Consider the following 19,379-nt stretch of genomic DNA (forward strand, 5'->3'; position numbering starts at 1 on the left):
GATTCATCCCCGCAAAATTTTCCTCCGATTCGATGGGAATCGAGGGTGTGTTTCCTCCGCTCGTGGTGGGGGAGTTGCTATTGTACTCCATTGTAGTAGAAATGAAATTTGTAGATTTAGAGAGAGAAACTTTGTCAACACAAGTGGTGTGAATGAAATGAAGTTGGGGGAGCCTTATTTATAGAGTTCATTAAAAAAAAAAAATTAAAAATCTCGGACGTCCGACCTTCGCCACTGTGGCGGACGTCCGGTCGGACGTGCGCGAGAGGGGCGAGCCCATGGGAGGGGCACTCGGGACGGGCGTGGGCGGACGTCCCGCTCACTACGGCGGACGCCCGGTCGGACGTCGGTGAGGGGCGACCGGGACGTCCGCCGGTGGAGACACCCTAATGATATGCACTCTTTTCATTTGAGTTTTGTCCCATAAAAATATACACTTTTTAAAGTAAAATATTTTTTTCTATCCAATGAGATGAGACTATTTATACACTAACAATATTTAATTATTTTTTTTTTCTATTTCCCTCTAATTTTACTAATTACTATTAAAACTCGTATTTAATTAAAAGTGTATATTGGAATTTGGGAGTAGTATACTGCTTCTAATCTGAAGGTGGTGGTCCCTAATTTAGTTGCAACCCAATCATTCTTCACCCACCACCCTTATCCACCTCTATTTTTGTGCTACGTACAGTGCGGGTTAGAAAGTCTACGCAAAAACATTATTAAAATCATTTAATTGGAAACTGAAAAATTGTAAACTATCAAACATATTTTGCATCTGCAAGTAATATCCAAAAAATAAAAGGCCATAAAAGAAAAGTGGAAAGCAAAAGAGTTTAAAGGAATCCCAATGCTGCATGACTTTGAGAAGAAGCAGCTAGAGTTATTGAGTACTAGCAAAGATGGCAGGCAGAGCTAGAAAAGCAGGGGAGACCAAAATGATGCTAAAAAATGATACTAATAAGATTCTCATTGCCAAGAGCAAGATCGCAACGCAGAGATCTGATCCCGGCATCAAGCCAATTAGAGATGAGATTCATTCGGTCAAGCTGAGGAAAATCAAATCCGATTCTGCTAAGATCGATCAACACGAGGATCTCAGGGTTATCGAATCTACATTCGAAGCCGATGAGCCAATCACAATCAATGCAGATCATGGCCTCAAAGAGGAAAAGGAAGAGGAAGAGGAAGTGAAAAAGGAAGAGGAAGTGGAAGAAGAAAAGGAAATCGCAATCGAAGTCGAGATTGAAAAGAAAAGCCTCGAAATCAGTTTGCAAGAGCAGAAGGAGGTTGTGGAAGAGGAGATACCAAATCAGATTCAGGAGGATGGAGCTTCAGCCAGACTTGAGAGTTTGGGTGAGTTACAATACAAATCCAAATGCATTGACATTTGCTTGTCAATTCTGATTGCCTTTTTTTAATTTGCAGCTGATTTGATAATGTGGAGAGATACAGCAAGATCAGCCTTTGTATTTGGTGTTGGAGCATTTGCCATCATCTCCTCTTCATACACCAAAGACCTCAATATTAGGTCACAAATAAATACAAATGAAATTTACTCAACACACATTTTACTCAATTAATTATAGTAGTATGTTTTTTTGGCAGCTGTATCTCTCTTCTTTCCTACCTTGCTCTGCTCTATCTTGCTGTAACTTTTGTTGTCAGATCCCTCAAAAGCAGGTAAAACCTATTGTAGTTGAGTCGTTTCTTTTTTTTTTCATCATTTTTGATAAAATGTCAGTACTAACAAATAGTTAAATTACATTACTTTTTTATAACTCGAACTATTTAATAGTACTACCATTTTCTCAAAACGACTGCAAAAAAAAAACGACTCAACTACACCATTTTGTTTTTATCATACCATATCAGTAAAAAAACTAGTGGTGGAAATTATTAGGGGAAATATTGATGTGGATAGCAAAGATGAGGAATATGTTGTTGGAGAAGAAGAAGCTGTTTGGGTAATAAAGTTGGTTTTGCCCTATGTAAATGGATTCCTTTCCAAATTGAGAAGCCTCTTTTCTGGAGATCCAGCTACCACAATCAAGGTAAAAGAAATTCATTTTTCTTGACTATAGTATTTTCGATTTGAATTGGGCAAAATGTCAACTACTGTCTGTTGCAGTTGGCAGTTGTGCTTTTTGTTTTAGCAAGATGTGGAGGCTCCATAACCATCTGGAAAATGACAAAATTAGGTTGCTTTTTTTTAAAAAATTTAAATCAAATAAATACTATAGTACTTGCATATATTTTTGTAACTATTGGATTTTTTTTATGTTGGTGTCAGGATTCTTTGGAGTTTTCGTGGTGCCAAAACTATCTTCTGCCTACTCCTCAGAGTTAAATGCATATGGTAACAAACAAATCCGTTGCTTTCTTCCATTATTTATTGAATTCATTTTTTAATCTTTTAGGGTCGTATTGCTAAAATAAAATTCAGACTAAATTTGAGATCACATTAAAATCCAATTTCAACGGATAAAAATGGAGATTAAATAAACATATTAGTTTTTTTTGTTATTATTTAATAGATAAATTGGAGGTATATTTATATTTTTAAAGAGGTAAATAAGAAATACATCTTTCAGATTCGTATTATCATTAATAGTATATTTTGTGTTATGGACAAATTTTCATAAGTAGAAGTGCACTAATTTTGTGAGGAAAAAAAAAAAAAAACTATTTTTGTGGACAAGGAGGTATTTTTTGATTAACTGGAACAATTATAATGAATTAATCTTGTTTATTTATCTAACTCTGGGATCAACTGTTTTAATTAATCAATAATTAATTCAATATTGAATACGGTTTACCAGTCATCTCAACCACTCATTAAGGTCATAAAGAGAATGTTGGGCGTGACTGAGGTTGTGTTAAAATTAAATGAAACACATTAGTAGTAGATTAGGTGTTGTAATTATGTAAATGAAAAATGTAGTATTGGTATGAAGGTACATTCTGGATTAGAAGATTCGGAGATGCGTGGGAATCATGTAGTCACAAGAAAGCAGTGGCGTTTGGAATATTCAGTCTTGTCTGGAATTTATCTTCAGTTGTTGCTCGAATTTGGGCTCTTTTTCTTTTATTTGTTGCGTTTAAGTACTATCAACAGTGTAATAAGGCATAGTTGTTAAAGTCTGCTAAATTCTATACTTACAAAATACTCCTACGGTAAAAGACAATACGTAAATTCCTTTTCTTCTTTCTTTTTTCCACTTTTTGTAGTTTGAATTCTAACTTAGGATAATGAAATCATATACTTAGGGCTCGTCTGATACCATAAAAATGTCAAGATAAATATTTGTAACTGTGTATTTTCAGCTGTTTGATATTTAAGAACATCTCCATCCATGCTCTTGCCAAAGAACATGGGTATAGGCCCGAACCCACATTTATTAATTTTTTACTCTCTGCTCTTCCCCAATAGCACAACACCCACATCCATGCTCTTACGTAAGAGCATGCTCAAGGTCCCACCATTCCATTATTTTATTTAAATACTTCAATCACTAAAAGCATTTCTACAATATAAAAATACATTAAAAATACTCGAAATACTATTACAAATTTTAAAAATATAAAAAATTACATAATTAAATCCTAAAAAATAAAAATTACAAACCTAAAATCCTAAAAAATAAAAATTACGTAATTTAAATCCTACAAATTAAAAATTACATAATTAAATGCTAAAAAATACCCCGTGGAAGACTATGTTCTCTGGCCCTATCCTCAATGTTTGTCGGAGACCTCATATCATTGTCCGATGTGCTTCAAGTTGCTCGAGACACATGTGAGACGTCTCGGCCATATTGAGTTGAGCCAAAAGGGTCCACAATGAGTTGGTGGGGGTTGAGGTGCCACAAAGGGAGCGGAAGCGGCGCGACGGCGGTTGACAGTCGCCTGTTCCCTTCCTTGCGAGCGGCGTTGGGAACTGCTTAGGGCTCGCCGGCGTCGGATAGGGATAACGACCTCGACCATTTGCTGGAGGAGGATGATACACCTCCCCTATACTTCGGATGCACACGCACCTCCTGCCAAGCGTTTAGGTACTTGAATGGTTTGTAATGTTGGGATTGGTAGGTTGTCATGGTGGCACTGATGATGTCAAGCTCGCTCCTGCTGCTCATCGTCGACCGCTGTTCCTAGAGGTAATACCCCTGGAACATTTGGATTTCTTCGTTGGCTCTAAAGATGGCATTGCGCACCATACTCTTATTGCGCTCGATGGTTCCATCCTGTCATTGGGCCCAAATCCCTAGGGTAAGCCCATCCTGTCTTGACATTAATGCCCTTGAAATAGCATCTTCTTTTCTCTCTCCTATGACTCATCATATGTGGTGAGCTCCACTTGATCAACTTGTTGGCTAGGCAGGTTTCATTGCTTGTTCGCAACTGATCAACTCATCTTCGATTATGGTCATTTTTCGCTTCTTTCACGAGTTGATCAAGTTGTTCTTGCACTTTTCTGCTACAACGTTGTACAGCTCCTGTACACTCAATTTCACCACTTTTTCGCACATTATCACTCTTGTTAGTATAATAAACCCCTACAAAACCATGCTTGTAACAAGCTCTATCACAAACCAAACCCTCAAATCTTCTCTTGATTTACAACCCTCTCGATCATAAGCTCAAAGCATGAATTTATTCCTATTTGCACTAAATATAACTCATCTCTCCATCCCTTTCTTTTTTCTTCTTCTTTTTTTTCCACTATAATTTCTTATGTGTAGAAAATAATGCTGGCTTAGCCGATTCTTCATCTCTTTTAGAGCATCTCCAATGGTACATAGGCCAGCAATAGGCCAGCAATAGGCTAGCCATTCTCTCCCCTGCCACGTCAGCAGCACTAAAAAATCTACCTGCCACATCAGATTTAGGCCAGCCATACGCCAGCCGCAATAAATATAATTCAAAATATACTACATTTACGGAATTAAAATCACGATTAAATTACCGAATTAAATTTACGAGACATATACGGGAAAATTCATTAATTTTATTTTTTAAAAAAATATATTAACTAAAAATCAAAAAAATTACATAATAAAAAAAAAATCCGGGCTTCCACACACGAGCCACCGCCCCACTCTACTCCTCACTAATTTATTAAAAAAATACATTAAAAAATGTTAGTTTGCCTTGAATTCGTTATAGGTCTTAATTTTGTATTGGGCTAGTTGTTGTTGTCCATCGCTAGATGTTGCTCTTGTACAGAAATTTAGAGATAGAGAATATCGCGTTTATATAGTTTTTCAAAAATTAAAAAAAAAATTTAAAAAAAAGAATTAAAAAAAATTTTAAAAAAAATTAAAAAATACCGCTGGCCGATCGGGCCGCCACAATGGCGGCCAGCGCATCGGCCAGCCACACGCGATCGGCTAGCCCACGCCGGTTTTTTCGCCGAAATTCGGCTAGCCTACTCCAATGGTTCGGCTAGCCACGTCAATCGGCTAGCCGGTGGCTATCCTTGGAGATGCTCTTAGAGTAATGCACCCGAGCACAAAAATCATGCATTTTTTTTTTCCTACTAACACTGTAGTATCCTATTTATTATACTCAAAAGACTTATTATTTTAAAACATAAATAAAATACTTTTAAAAGTCTAAAATTTCATCACTTTGAAAAGCTAGATAAAAATGACATCTCATATGTATACATATAATATATAAAAATAAAATGTCACACATTGCTACAGTTTACTCTACACACGCGTACACACACATGTATGTACGAAACTATATTACTTTCATAATTTATTAAAACATCATTTTGACACTTATTTATTAATTTTATAATGTAAATGATAATTTAATATTTAATCACAATAAAATATGTTATTACGTAAAATAATATATGATTTAGGTTAGAGATGTCACATGATAAGCTCCATCCCGATGGCAATTAAGTGGATCACCAAGGAAAGGCACGAAGTAGTTGTAATGCACAAGGCAAGAAGGCTAACTCTTATGGCGATTGTGAGGCTGACCTGGAAGGCTCGCAATACCTTAGTTTACGATGGGACAATCTTTGAGCCAAGGCATATTGTGTTTGAAGTTAAGAAGATCACTTATGCCACTCTATATTCTATCTACCTGCACGAGATCGTACAACGACATCTTGGTTCATGAGAAGACTGCGTTTGCCAATAAGGGTAATCTTCCTAGCTATGTAATGTGAAGTATCATTAGGTTCTTCTTATATTTGTACAACACCACCAACACTCTCGTGTTGTTTTAATTAAGGGGCACCGAGGTGATTACCTTGGTTTGGTTAGGTGTGTTCACTACTGCCTGCGGAAGTTATCCGTGGTAAGATGATTGCTATGCGTTAATCTTTCGAGGGGTGTTAAAGCAGTGGCAGATCTAGGGGGGCAGGAGGGGTCGATCGCCCCCTCCGTGCGACTATTTTCTCCTTATCGGGACGTAAAATTACCATGTCCGCCCCCTCCATTTGCCTCCGGCGTCGCCCCGAACAACGAAAAAATAGCCATGTTTGCACTAAGTCAAGCTAATACTATATATTCCGCCCCCTCAGTTTCCGGATCCTGGATCCACCACTGTGTTAACGGTACTTGGTGGTGAATACGTAAAGTTGTCAAGTGGGTCGGGCCAGCTCAGCCCAGGCCCACCTATATTGAGGCCCAGCTCGGCCCAATCCCACTTGCCATGTGAGCCCGGGCTGGGTTGGGCTTTGTTTAATTTTTTTTTATGTGTTTTAAAGATATGCTAAATGTATTATATGTAAAATAAAACATATAACTTGTACTCCCTCCGTTCACTCATAGTTGAGGCGAAACTTTTCGGCACGAAGTGTAAGAAATGAATGTTGAGTGTATTAAGGCATCCACAGTGGGACGCCCTAAGCGACGCCCTATGCACCGCCATGTCAGCATTTTATCCTACGCTCATTCCACCTGCAGTGGGGCGGACTATAGCCCGCCCTAAGCGACGCCCTAAGCATTTTATCTATTATTTGAATATTTAAATACTTCAAAATTTAGGAAAAAAAGACTTCATTTCATTAAAATTAAAACATTACAAAACGAAATAAAAAAACTACAAATTCTCAACGGCGGCGGTTGCGGTTCCAAACTTCTTCAATCATGTCGGTCATGAGCTGAGTATGGTCTTGTTGGCTGCGCATTGAGGCCTGTCGTTGTAGAACTGCACCGAAGCCCATCGGTAATCCTCGAGTGACAGACGAGGTCGCCGTGCTGGAGCTAGATCCGGCTTCATCATCCACCCGATCGGTGACATGTACATGTTCTTGTTCGACTATCATGTTATGCATGATGATGCACGCATACATGACGTCGGCAATGACTTCCTTGTACCAGAAACGCGTCGGACCTTTCACGATTGCCCACCGCGATTAGAGCACCCCAAAAGCCTGCTCCACATCCTTCCGTGCGGACTCCTGCTTTGCCGCAAACAAGACTCTCCTCTCACCAATTGGGCAGCTGATCGTCTTCAAAAAAACAGGCCACCTTGGGTATATGCCATCGGCCAAGTAGTACCCCATATAATGTGTGCGGCCGTTGGCAGTGAACTGGATGGCCGGACCGCGACCCCTGCACTGATCGGCGACTAGGGTGGACGAGTTGAGGACGTTGATGTCGTTGTTCGACCCGGCTACACCGAAGTAGGCATGCCAGATCCAGAGGCGGTGGTCAACGACAGCTTCTAGGATCATCGTCGGGTGGCTGCCCTTGTAGCCGTTAGTAAATTGGCATCTCCACGCCGTCGGACAGTTCTTCCACTGCCAGTGCATACAGTCGATGCTCCCTAGCATCCCAGGGAAGCCGTGCACCGTCTCGTGCATCCGCATCAGGCTCTGGCAATCATCAGCAGTCGGGCGTCGCAAATATGTGTCGCCAAAAGTCTCCACAACTAACTTACAAAATTTCTTCAGACATTCGCGGCCAGTTGTATCCCCGACGTGAAGGTACTCGTCGAACATATCCGTTGTTGTGCCATAGGCCAACTGGCGGATCACAACAGTGCACTTCTGCAATGGCGTAAGTCCGGGTCTGCCGATCCCGTCTTCCCGATACTGGAAGTACTCATCACGTCCCTCCAACGTGTGCACAATACTGAGAAAAAGATCCCGACTCATTCTAAAACGCCGGTGAAAAATTTTCAGGCCCCACCTTGGATTCTCGGCAAAATAGTCTGCGAACAGACGTTCGTGTGCTACGTCGTGCTCGCGGGGGACATACGTCCGACGTCGTATCTGGCGAGGGACCCGTGCCTCAGCCGCCGCCGCCGCCGCCTGCTCCCGTTGCATTTGTGCCAAGCATTCTTCCTTGGCTTCATTAACAGCATCGAACAAGGCTCGAGTCAAGGCCCGTCTGCAGCCATCCGATGTACTCAAATCGGGATTCATTTTTTAGACGATGAGAGAGAATAATTGAAGAGAAATTGAAGAGATGTGAAATTGGAGTGTGTGAAATGGTAGAGAATTGTAGTGTTTAAATAAGAAAAAATTTTGGAAAAAAATCGAAAAACAAAACAAAACGCGTGAGCATCGTCCGACCCATCGTCCGCGTCGTCCACAGTGGCGGACGATGCGAAGGACGATGGGGTATCCTCCGCGCATCGTCCGCGGACGATGTATCGGGCACGGACGATGGTTAACCCATCGTCCGCACCATTGCGTATGCCCTTAAAAATAGATAAAAAAGTAAGAAAGAGAAAAAAGTAGAGAGAATAAAGTAAAAAGTGAATAAAGTAGAGAGAATAAAGTAAGAGAGAGTAAAGTAAGAAAGAGAAAAAAGTTACTATGTATGGAAATGATTCAACTATGAGGGAACTTCCCGAAATGAAAAAATGACTCCACTATAAAGGAACAGAGGGAGTAGTATTTATATCTCATTAACTAAATCTAAATTTATATAATGTCTTTCAGTTCATTTATTGACTTTGTATTAATAATATTTTTCATGATCTTTATTCTATTTAATAGTAAGTGTATAACTAAAGGAATAACCAATATTGTTAGTTTTGTTAGTAGATGATGACATATGAGTTGATGTTGTATTTTTAAAACTACAAGTATATGAGCTAACTACAAATTTAAAGAATTCTATAACCATTCATCAAATATTAAGGTTTGAATACGTAATATTCTTAAATTTAAACTTTAGAACCGTCTTTTTTACATATTGGATTAAAAAATACAATAAAAAAAATTTAGATGTAGTCAAGATTGAATGTTGCATTCATGATTTGATTGGAAACTTATACTGTTTAAGTCCATTTCGAAGACATCCAAAAAATTGGAATAATACGGACAAAATTAACATGTCTCGTGCATAATATGACATGCATAAATAGAGAAATATACTATTTTTAGTGATTAATCACTTAATTACATTAAAAAAACTAATTATAGAAGGTGGGCGTCTGGTGGACCCGGGCCGGTCCTAGGCATGGGCTGGGCTCTAAATGGTCCTGGGCATGGATTTACAAAATGGCCCAATTGGAGCCCGTCTCAACTAATGAGCCCAGCCCAGGCCCGCTTTGCTTCACTGGTGGCCCTGCCTATAATGGGCTTGGGTCGAGTTGGGCCCGGCCAGCCCGACTAAGTTGACAACTCTATGCGCACGACTTAATTTATTGGCTCGTGGAACATGCCTCATTGATGGAGTTTTTTATGATCCATTTCGGGGGATCTGACACCTCTACAAAAATGAGTACCTACTATTCCGAGGCAATCAGTATAAGAATCTTTTATATGATAAACAACATGCAAAGGTTAAGGGGTCGTGTGCTCAATACTATCATCAACATTGATATCATTGGTTTCCACCAGCAGGCTTAGAGCTTGGGTAATTGTTTTGGGTCCAAAATACGTGCATGGCTCGTGTTTAGTGTCTCCATGATGCAATTTTTTTGACCCAATTTGGTGGATCCGACACCTCTACCTAAAGGTGCCCCTACCTTTTCGAAGTTATCAGTATAAGAATCTTTTATATGATAAACAACATGTCAATGTTCAAGGGGTTGGGTGCTTCATTCTATCTTCAAACAATCACCTTCCCACATTCCCCCATTTAGGCTACTCTTTTTCCTCTGGGAGATTTTATCTCATTGGGTTTTGCCTCAAGAGGTTTTAATGAGGCCCGCCCTCCACTGTCGCAGGGTCTTTGTTTGTGGTTTCGGGATAGGCTCGGACTATCCCACATGGGTATGCGGTATGCCTATGTTCTCTTGTAAACCTCTATCTGAAAAGGGCGTTTCTCTAAGCCATTAGGCTATCTAGGGACCTTTCTTAAAGTTTGGTTTATGGAATGTGCTATTGTATTATGGCTTGATACAAACCCTTGGGTATACCCAAGTTTATTTGTATTGTGTTACTTCCCCCTCTTCGGCTCGCTAGCTTAGGCTAGTTGATTGTATCCCTCAAGCGTACCTGAGTCATGCTTGTATCTTACGTACATTTATAAAATTCATTGATTCATAAAAAAAAAAAAGAATTTTTTCATTTTCTGCATTCATTTAGAAAAATAATAATAAATAAGTAAAGTAGAGAAAGAGGAAAATAAAAAAATATATAGATAAAAATCTTATCTATATTATTATATCTCTTACTCTATTCTTTATTCATTTCAATTATTTATTATAATATTTTAAAAATGAATGAAGAAAATTAAATAACTCTAATAATATAAAACAAAGAGAGTATTATTTATTATGAGTAAAAAGTACCACTTCAATAAAATAAAATTTATGGCATAAAACCCCAACATGGAGTGAATAAAAAGTCGCATATAGTTGTTGGCGTGATGGAATAAGAATAGTGAAATGTAATAATGAGATCAAGTTGGAATGAAACTTAAGGAAGACGATGTTCCCAAACGTGGACGTTAAAGAAGACGATGCTTTGATGGTTTGATTGGTCCCCATGCATACATATATTTTGTGAATTATTTTTTATACTAAATTAAATGAATAATTTTAGTCCCCGTGCTTTCGCATATTATTTTATTTTTTATTTGGGTTTTTATATTTTGTTTGTTTTACTTTTAAGTAAAATGATATACTTTAGAGACATGGGATCTTAACCAAAATGAAGTGTAGGGATTTAAAGTACGGTCGCACGTTGACAGCGGGAGGCAACTTAGTTCATTTTAATTAGTAATTGTCAATTTTAATTATAAATAGTTATGAGTTCTATTACGGATTATTAACTTAATTAAAATTCTAATTAATTCTTAATAAATTATTTTGTCAATAATTATGCGGCCATCTTTGAAGCTTTTTAAACTCAGTTGCTAAACATTCTCATTTTACAAGGGCATGTCCAACTATTTATACCAAACTCAAATCTATTTTGAGTGTATATTCACACCAAAATATAATTTTATTCTAATTATTTATATTAAATTTAAATTTTACACCATTTTTGAGTATGTCTTACAAAATTTTTGCAGTAGAAGTTATAGTACACACTCATCATATTTAACGTTGTTTCATAAAAAACGTAAAAATGAGTTTGAATTTGTAGTATGATTGGAAAAGTATTTTATATTAAAAATGAGATTTGATGTACAGTTGATAGACTATTAGCATATTTATTATGAAAGTGCGTATTAATGCTATGCATGGAAGATGAAACAATTTGGCATAAATTGAATAAATTGACATAATATTAATTATTTTATTAGTCAATTGTATTTTCCCATTTTCTAAAGTATTGCAAAACACATTAAAGTAGCAAAAGAACAATTAGGTAATAGTTCAGTTAAGGGTTGAACAAACTTTTCCAAGACAGAAAGCACTTTGAAGTTTTCGGAAAATATATTGGTTGGTTGGCATAAAGATTTCCCGAACAAGGTTGGTTTTTCATTCAAACCATAGTAGTAATATTTTTCTTTGATAAGTTTTACATTATTCACATGCAACTCAGATCTCATTTCATATTTCAACTCTGTTAAGATCTCATCATACCCAACTTTTGCGTCAAATTCCAATTTTATATTTATTTCACTTCTCCCTCCATGCTCATACTAATACGAGAACTTTTTTTTTTCCTTTTTCTTTAATTATTATCTAATTTCATATTTATTTAAAATTATTTGTTAAATGTAAATGAAACTAAAGAATTTAAAATTATATAGTAATTAAAATTTATAAAATTAAATTCGTTATATAAAAAAACTATACATTTAAATTTATTACTTATACTCCCTTCGTCCTACTTTAGGAGTTCCATTTGAGTTCGGCACGTGTTTTAAGAAATGTAAAGAAAAGTATATGTGAAAAAGGATAGTGGAATGTGAGTCCTACTTTTATATAGTAATAATTTTATAATAAAATGTTAGTGGAAAAAGATTAGTAGAATGTGCGGCCTATTATCGGGGACTCCTAAAGTGGGACATCCAAAAATGATACTCCCTCCGTCCCATAGTAGATGTCACACTTGGGCATTGGCCCGGGATTTTAGGAGGTTTTGTTTTGTATGTTAAGTGAAAAGAGAAAATAATATATTTATATTAATGTGAGAGGGAACTTTTCCAAAAAAAGGAAAGAGTCATCTTTTGTGAGACAAACTAAAAAGGAAAGTATGACATCTATTATGGGACAGAGTGAGTAGAAGACAATTAAAGTGGGACAGAGGGATCATTAATTTAAATTTCCTAACGTAAAAAATTTAAATACTCCATCCGTTCCACTCAAGATGTCTACATTTTTTAGTGGCACGAGATTTTAGGAGAAGTTAGTAGGAGTAAGTAGAGAGATAAAAATAGTTGAATATTTGAATGAGGAGAGATGAGAGAGAAATTTATTTCTAAATATAGAAACCGGACATCTTGAGTCAGACAAACTAAAAAAGAAAAATGGACAACTGAATGTGACGGATAGAGTACTACTCACTTCATTCCTGAAAAGTATGAACATTTGGTTTGACACGAGTTTTAATGTATAATTTGTAAAGAGAGAGATAAACAGTAGTGTTAGTTAGAGTGAGCTCCACATTATTAGTACTGTAGTTTAATGGTATAAGTTGTAAATAAAATTATGTGTAGAGTAATGTATTGTTTAAATATTCGAAAAGTTCATACTCCCTCCGTTCCATAGTAATGGATGCGTTTCTTTTCGGCACGAAGATTAAGAAAATTGTGTTAGGTGAGTTAGGTAAAGAGAGAATAAAGTGGAAAATGAAAAAAGTAGAGAAATGAAGAGAGAATAAAGTAAGAGAGAACAAAGTAGTTGTGGAGAAATGTGTTCACTTTTACTAAAAAAAGAAATGACTCTATTACTATAGAACGTACCGAAGTGGCAAAATGACTCTATTATTATGAAACGGAGGGAGTACTTTTTTACGGCCCGACTAATAAAGAAATAGTTAGTACTTTTAAGGAATTGAGTATATTGTAAAATTCGCATCAAAACATACAACTGATAAGATCATTAGCAATAGGGGTTACTTCCTCCGTCTCATAAAAATATGTGCTCTTTCCATTTTCGTCCGTCCCACAAAAATATGTGCATTCCATTTTTAGAAAGTTATACTACCTCCGTCCCACAAAATTTGTCCCACTTTGACCCGGCGCGGGTTTTAAGAAATGTAATGGAAAGTGAGTTCAAAAAGTTAGTGGATTGTGGGTCCTACTTTTACATATTAGTTTTATAATAAAATGTGAGTAGAAAAGAGTTAGTGGAATATGAGGTCCATTACCAAAAATGATAAAAGTGAAATTGGACAAATTTTGGGGGACGGACGGAAATGGAAAAATGGGACAAATTTTCAGGAACGAAGGTAGTATCAATTTAATAATGTAGGTCCGTCCCGCTATCTACTAACACTACTTTAACTATTATTCATTTCCTCTCTCTTACTTTACTATACCATTCTTCTACTCTCTCTTATTTTACCAATTTTTTCTTAATACCTGTCTGTCCCAAATGTATATATTTTTTGGGACGGGGAGAGTAGCTTTTTTATCCATATATACAATCATTTCTCACCTCATTTCATTATATATTTATTCATTTCATCATCTATTTATTCTGCACTAATTTTTTGAATGGGAAGTAAACAAATTTTCATGTTCAAAACAAGTGGGATGTGAACTTCATTGAAAGTAAATAAAATAGAAAGTACATTTAGTTCAGTATTTAATACTTCATTCATTTTATAGTAATGAAGACAATTTTTTTAACATGAAAGTTAAAAAAAATAAATAATATATTAAATTAAAAAATACTAGGAAAAAGTAGATAAAATAAATAAGAGTAAAAAAAATAGATAACTTTTTAATAAAAAAAAAGTAATGACTCTATATTATAAAACGTTTAAAATAGAAAACTGATTTTATTAACATTATTTCACAAAATATAGATAAAAATACTTAAACAAAGTCTTACTTTTTTATCTTAATAACGACTTACCAAAATGATTTTATATATAATCATAACATAAATCCATCAAATCAATGATGTGAAATCTACGTTCAAAATTATAGTGCGATTAATTACACTAAACAGTATTTTCATCTTATTAAGGTTATAACAAGACAGAATCAACACGACAGAAGAGAGCCGCAAAATCATGACTAATTGCGGAAATCACCCAAAATCTCGTTAACTCTGATTGACAATCCGGAAAATGATGTGTTTATTCCTTTCAGGCATTAATGACCTCAACTAGTAAATCATCACCTCCCCTCCCAAAAAAAAAACTGTTGGTTTAATACACCAAACCCTACACCACAATCACTCTCCATTTTTTTATTGCATTAAACAATGACTATTTGAGTGGGTTTGATATGTTTCTTTTTCACTCTGACCCATAAAAAATTTCAGTCAGTTGGAGCTGGAGCTCTTCTCTTTCTTGCAAGAAAACCACCACCTGACAGGCAGGTATGCTTATTCAGTCACTACTCAATTTGCATTCACTCTCTCTGCATCTCTTATGGTTCAACATTAAAAAAATCAAATTGTTATCTGTTTTCTTGCGGTGGCGGTGACTGTGGATTTCTTGGTGTTTTTCAGGTCGCAGAGAAATGGCTACAAGATTCTTTGTATTGAAATTGTAGGCCTTTTTGGGGGGAAAGATTTGATTTTTCTTGGTTTTATTGTGACAAAATGGGTGTTGAAATAGTGGGTTACTACTTTTTAGTGGTGGCTCTGCTATTTAGGCCATTGGTTTGCCAACAACCCAACACAGACGAGTCATTTCTTCTTGAATTATTTGTAAAAATGGGCTTAAACCCACCTCAAAAATATGGATTTTCGGGATCATTCTGTTCTTGGAGAGGTGTGGTTTGTGATGATGAGGGACAAAATGTTGTGAAGCTAGAAGCTTCTGGAGTGGGTTTATCTGGTGTGATTCCTGATACAACTATTGGGAAATTGACAAAGCTTGAATCTTTGGATCTTAGCAGTAACAAGATTACTACCTTGCCTTCTGATTTCTGGAGTTTGGGTTCTCTCATATTTCTTAATCTTTCACACAACTTAATCTGTGGGAGTCTTTCTAGCAACATAGGAAATTTTGGGCACCTTCAAAGTTTGGACCTTTCATTTAACAAATTTAATGGGATCATTCCTGAAGCAGTCAGCTCATTAACCAAGTTGCAGGCTTTGAATCTCAGTCACAATGGGTTTGAATCCAGTGTTCCATTAGGGATGTTGCAGTGCTTAAACTTGGTTTCTGTTGATCTCTCTGAAAACAAGCTCAATGGCTCTCTTCCTAGTGGCTTTGCTGCTGCATTGCCACAGCTCAAGCTGTTGAGCTTAGCAGAAAACAAGGTTGTTGGCCGGGATTCGGACTTTACGGGGATGAAAAGCGTGAGCTTTCTGAATCTCTCAGGCAATTTGTTCAGGGGTTCTGTTTTAGGTGTGTTTGAAGGGGAGTTGAAGGTGGTGGATTTGAGCAGGAATCAGTTCCAAGGCCACATTCCTCAGGTAAACCTTACATCATCTTTCAATTGGTCCAACTTGCTGTATTTGGATATGTCTGAGAATGAGTTGAGTGGTGAGCTTTTCTTCTCAGGATTGCATCACTCTATCAATCTTAGACACCTTAATCTTGCACACAACAGATTCACCAAGCAGCACTTTCTGATCAATGTTGATATGCTTACACATTTAGAGTATCTGAATTTGTCTTCTACCAATTTGGTTGGTGAGATTCCTAGCAACATCTCACGCCTAACTAGTTTAGCAACCCTTGATCTCTCTGATAACCATCTCAGCTCCCACATTCCTCGTCTCGCGTTTAAAAGCCTCAAGTTTCTTGACCTTTCACACAACAATCTAACAGGAGACATCCCATTGGTGGTGATTGATGAGCTCCATCATATGGATACCTTCAATTTCTCTTACAACAACCTTAGCTTTTGTGCATCCCGGTTTTCCCCCAAAACCCTCGAAGCTTCTTTCATAGGATCGACTAATAGCTGTCCCATTGCTGCCAACCCGGACTTCTTTAGGAAAAAGTCTCCAAAGCATAGAGGGCTAAAGATTGCTCTGGCTCTGACTGTCTCCATGGTGTTTTTGCTCTTGGGGTTGCTTGTTCTCGCCTTTCGATGTCGTAGAAAGACAAGTATGTGGGCTGTGAAACAGGATTCTTATAAGGAGGAGCAGGCAGTCTCGGGGCCCTTCTCGTTCCAGACGGATTCAACCACTTGGGTGGCTGATGTTAAGCAGGCAACATCAGTGCCCGTGGTCATTTTTGAGAAGCCGCTGCTGAACTTTACATTCGCGGACTTGCTGTCTGCGACCTCTCATTTTGACCGGGGCACCTTGCTGGCAGAAGGGAGATTCGGGCCTGTGTATGGTGGACTGCTGCCAGGGGGATTACATGTTGCTGTTAAGGTTTTGGTCCATGGTTCCACGATGACAGACCACGAAGCTGCAAGAGAGCTCGAGTATCTTGGTCGAATCAAGCACCCTAATCTTGTTCCATTAACCGGATATTGCTTGGCTGGTGAGCAGAGGATAGCTATCTATGATTACATGGAGAATGGGAACTTGCAGAACTTGCTCTACGATCTGCCACTCGGGATTCAAAGAACGGAAGATTGGAGCACAGACACATGGGAAGATGAGAACAGCGGGATACAAAACGTTGGCCCTGAAGGATCACTAACAACATGGAGATTCAGACACAAGATCGCACTTGGCACTGCTCGTGCACTTGCGTTCCTCCACCATGGCTGCTCGCCTCCCATCATCCACAGAGACGTCAAAGCAAGCAGCATCTATCTGGACTCCAACTTAGAGCCCAGGCTGTCAGATTTTGGGATTTCCAAGATTTTTGGCAATGGGGCTGAAGATGAGATTGCTCGTGGATCGCCAGGGTACGTACCCCCAGAGTTTCTCGAGCCAGAGAGCAGCTCATCGCCAAAGGCTCCAACACCCAAATCAGACATATATGGATTTGGAGTCATCCTGTTTGAGCTCATCACCGGGAAGAAGCCAGTTGAAGATGTGTATGGAGAAGAGAAAGAAACAAACTTGACTAGTTGGGCGAGGGGACTAGTGAGGACGAACCAAGCATCACGTGCTATCGACCCCAGGATCCGTGGGAGTGCACCGGACGCACAGATCATCGAGGCTTTGAAGATCGGATACCTTTGCACAGCCGAAAACCCTTCCAAGAGGCCAACCATGCAACAGGTAGTTGGCCTGCTCAAGGATCTTGAACAAATTACACACATTTGAGCAAAATTATTGTTTTTTTGAATTCCTTGTTTTGTTTATTTTTAGTATCATGAGCTCTATGCTGCCATGATTAGATTGTATAGCAGCTTGAGTTTTACTTTTCTGACCTATCAAAGTTTCTCATTTTCTCTATGTTTGTTTGTGGCTATTAATAGTATCTATCTTTTGTTTTCTTGCTCAAAACTAGACATGAAAAGATATTTGTGTGAAACTAGGAGGAACTTGTTTGTGGCATTGAAACCACACAAATCTATGTACAGATTTGGTGGACCTAAAAAATGAACTCAAACTGAGGGACCTATGCTCATCACCTTTTCATGTACAAACTCTTAGAAATGTTACCATTCGTTATTCGTATCAATCTAAATGGGCAAAATTTACTCACTATTCAAAATTGGATTTTAAGGCTTTAATTTCAAATCCATTATTTGGTACTTCAAAAAATTTAGATTAGAAATTGAATTACAATTCCAATTCATCTCATTTCCATGGCAACTATGCACACTACACACACAACACTACACACTACACATGCGCGCGCACACACACACACTACACACAAAACACGCACACACAACACATGCGCGCGTGCGTGCGCACACACACACGCGCACTTGCACACACACTAAAATAATTTCTTAAAATTCAATTTCATATCAATTACTCCTACGTCATTTTTACCAAATAAAGTATTTGGAATTGGATTAATTCCTTCAAATTCAATGCCATAGAGCACTCGCGTAGTTTATAAGGTTGACACATGATGACAACCTACAATTGATACTTATGTCGTAGGGTTCTGCTTCTGGGACAAAGAATACTCGTGTTGTTTATTACACAATAATGCTATATCATTGTATAAGCTAGCTACTAAAATTTGTCTTTGAACAATTACTTTTTAATGAGGGCTACTTTGTATCCTAATGTGTGATTATTGAGACAGAAGTTAGCTTCTAGATGGGAATAAGAAGATTTTCTAAATAAGGATGGACGTGTCATACATGTGATCACAAGCTGATATTGCTAGGTTTCCATCAATCACGAATTATTCTAATAGACTGGTCATTTAATAAATTATCTTTGCATTATTGGCTTCAAAGGTCAATTCTAGTCGTCATGGTCATGAATATTACTTGCACTTCAACATGGAATAGATATTTGTTTATTTATTTTTGGTTGTACAGCGTATATATGTTGGGAACTTGAGATTCTAATCTTCTTAAAAAAAATGAATTGATTCTTGCGGTGCCTGGCGAGGGAAGGAGGGACCATCACCTATTTCCAAGAATAAATAAAATAAAATAAACATTATTTATGGAAGTGATTATTTGGACTAATTCTATTCGTACAATATGAACATATAGCATGCTAGGAAATATAAACAATATACGCAAAAGGCAAATAGAACCCTAAAACATGAATTCTTCCTATAAACAATATACGCAATAAGCAAAATATAACCTAAAACATGAATTCTACCGAGAGAAATTATACCTTCAAGATTTTTCAAAGAATCGAGATTGTTTGCTACTTCTTTCGGTGACGATATTCAGAACTCGATCACAGATCTTTTGACTGTTCCCAAACTTTAATTTTAATCTTAGAGTGTGTTAAGAGCTTGTCAAAATTATCTAGGTCTTAAATAGAAGAGACATAATCCTATCAAAGAGAGAAGAGAGAAAAATCTA

The 19,379-nt window shown here is 37.4% G+C and overlaps 2 protein-coding genes and 1 non-coding gene across 5 annotated transcripts; all 3 read left to right on the forward strand.

Annotated features, from left to right (window-relative positions):
• Positions 1 to 760: 760 nt before the first annotated feature.
• On the forward strand, positions 761 to 3,211 carry LOC125187691 (reticulon-like protein B21). Of its 2 annotated transcripts, none has more exons than XM_089058441.1 (7): positions 761 to 1,359; positions 1,432 to 1,534; positions 1,612 to 1,686; positions 1,907 to 2,057; positions 2,135 to 2,204; positions 2,297 to 2,362; positions 2,948 to 3,114. In XM_089058441.1, exons 1-7 carry the CDS (start codon positions 906 to 908, stop codon positions 2,956 to 2,958), a joined length of 930 nt encoding a protein of 309 aa, XP_088914567.1. In that variant the 5' UTR covers positions 761 to 905; the 3' UTR covers positions 2,959 to 3,114. The 2 variants fall into 2 exon arrangements, with proteins under 2 accessions (XP_088914567.1, XP_047940277.1); XM_048084320.2 differs by having other exon boundaries at positions 762 to 1,359; positions 2,961 to 3,211.
• A 6,057-nt stretch (positions 3,212 to 9,268) lies between these two features.
• On the forward strand, positions 9,269 to 9,370 carry LOC125191491 (U6 spliceosomal RNA). Its single transcript, XR_007171167.1, has one exon. It is a non-coding gene; the product is annotated as a U6 spliceosomal RNA (small nuclear RNA).
• Positions 9,371 to 14,648: 5,278 nt separating this feature from the next.
• On the forward strand, positions 14,649 to 17,823 carry LOC125190338 (putative LRR receptor-like serine/threonine-protein kinase At2g24230). 2 transcript variants are annotated; one of them, XM_048087615.2, is made up of 2 exons: positions 14,649 to 14,883; positions 15,016 to 17,823. In XM_048087615.2, the coding sequence occupies exon 2, from the start codon at positions 15,109 to 15,111 to the stop codon at positions 17,689 to 17,691; it is 2,583 nt and encodes an 860-aa protein (XP_047943572.1). In that variant the 5' UTR covers positions 14,649 to 14,883; positions 15,016 to 15,108; the 3' UTR covers positions 17,692 to 17,823. The 2 variants fall into 2 exon arrangements, with proteins under 2 accessions (XP_047943572.1, XP_047943573.1); XM_048087616.2 differs by having other exon boundaries at positions 14,649 to 14,879.
• The last annotated feature ends 1,556 nt before the right edge of the window (positions 17,824 to 19,379 follow it).

The sequence above is a fragment of the Salvia hispanica genome, chromosome 5, assembly GCF_029641045.1.
Source record: "Salvia hispanica isolate PSC_SH4W2 chromosome 5, Shi_PSC_v1, whole genome shotgun sequence".
Taxonomy (NCBI): Eukaryota; Viridiplantae; Streptophyta; class Magnoliopsida; order Lamiales; family Lamiaceae; genus Salvia; species Salvia hispanica.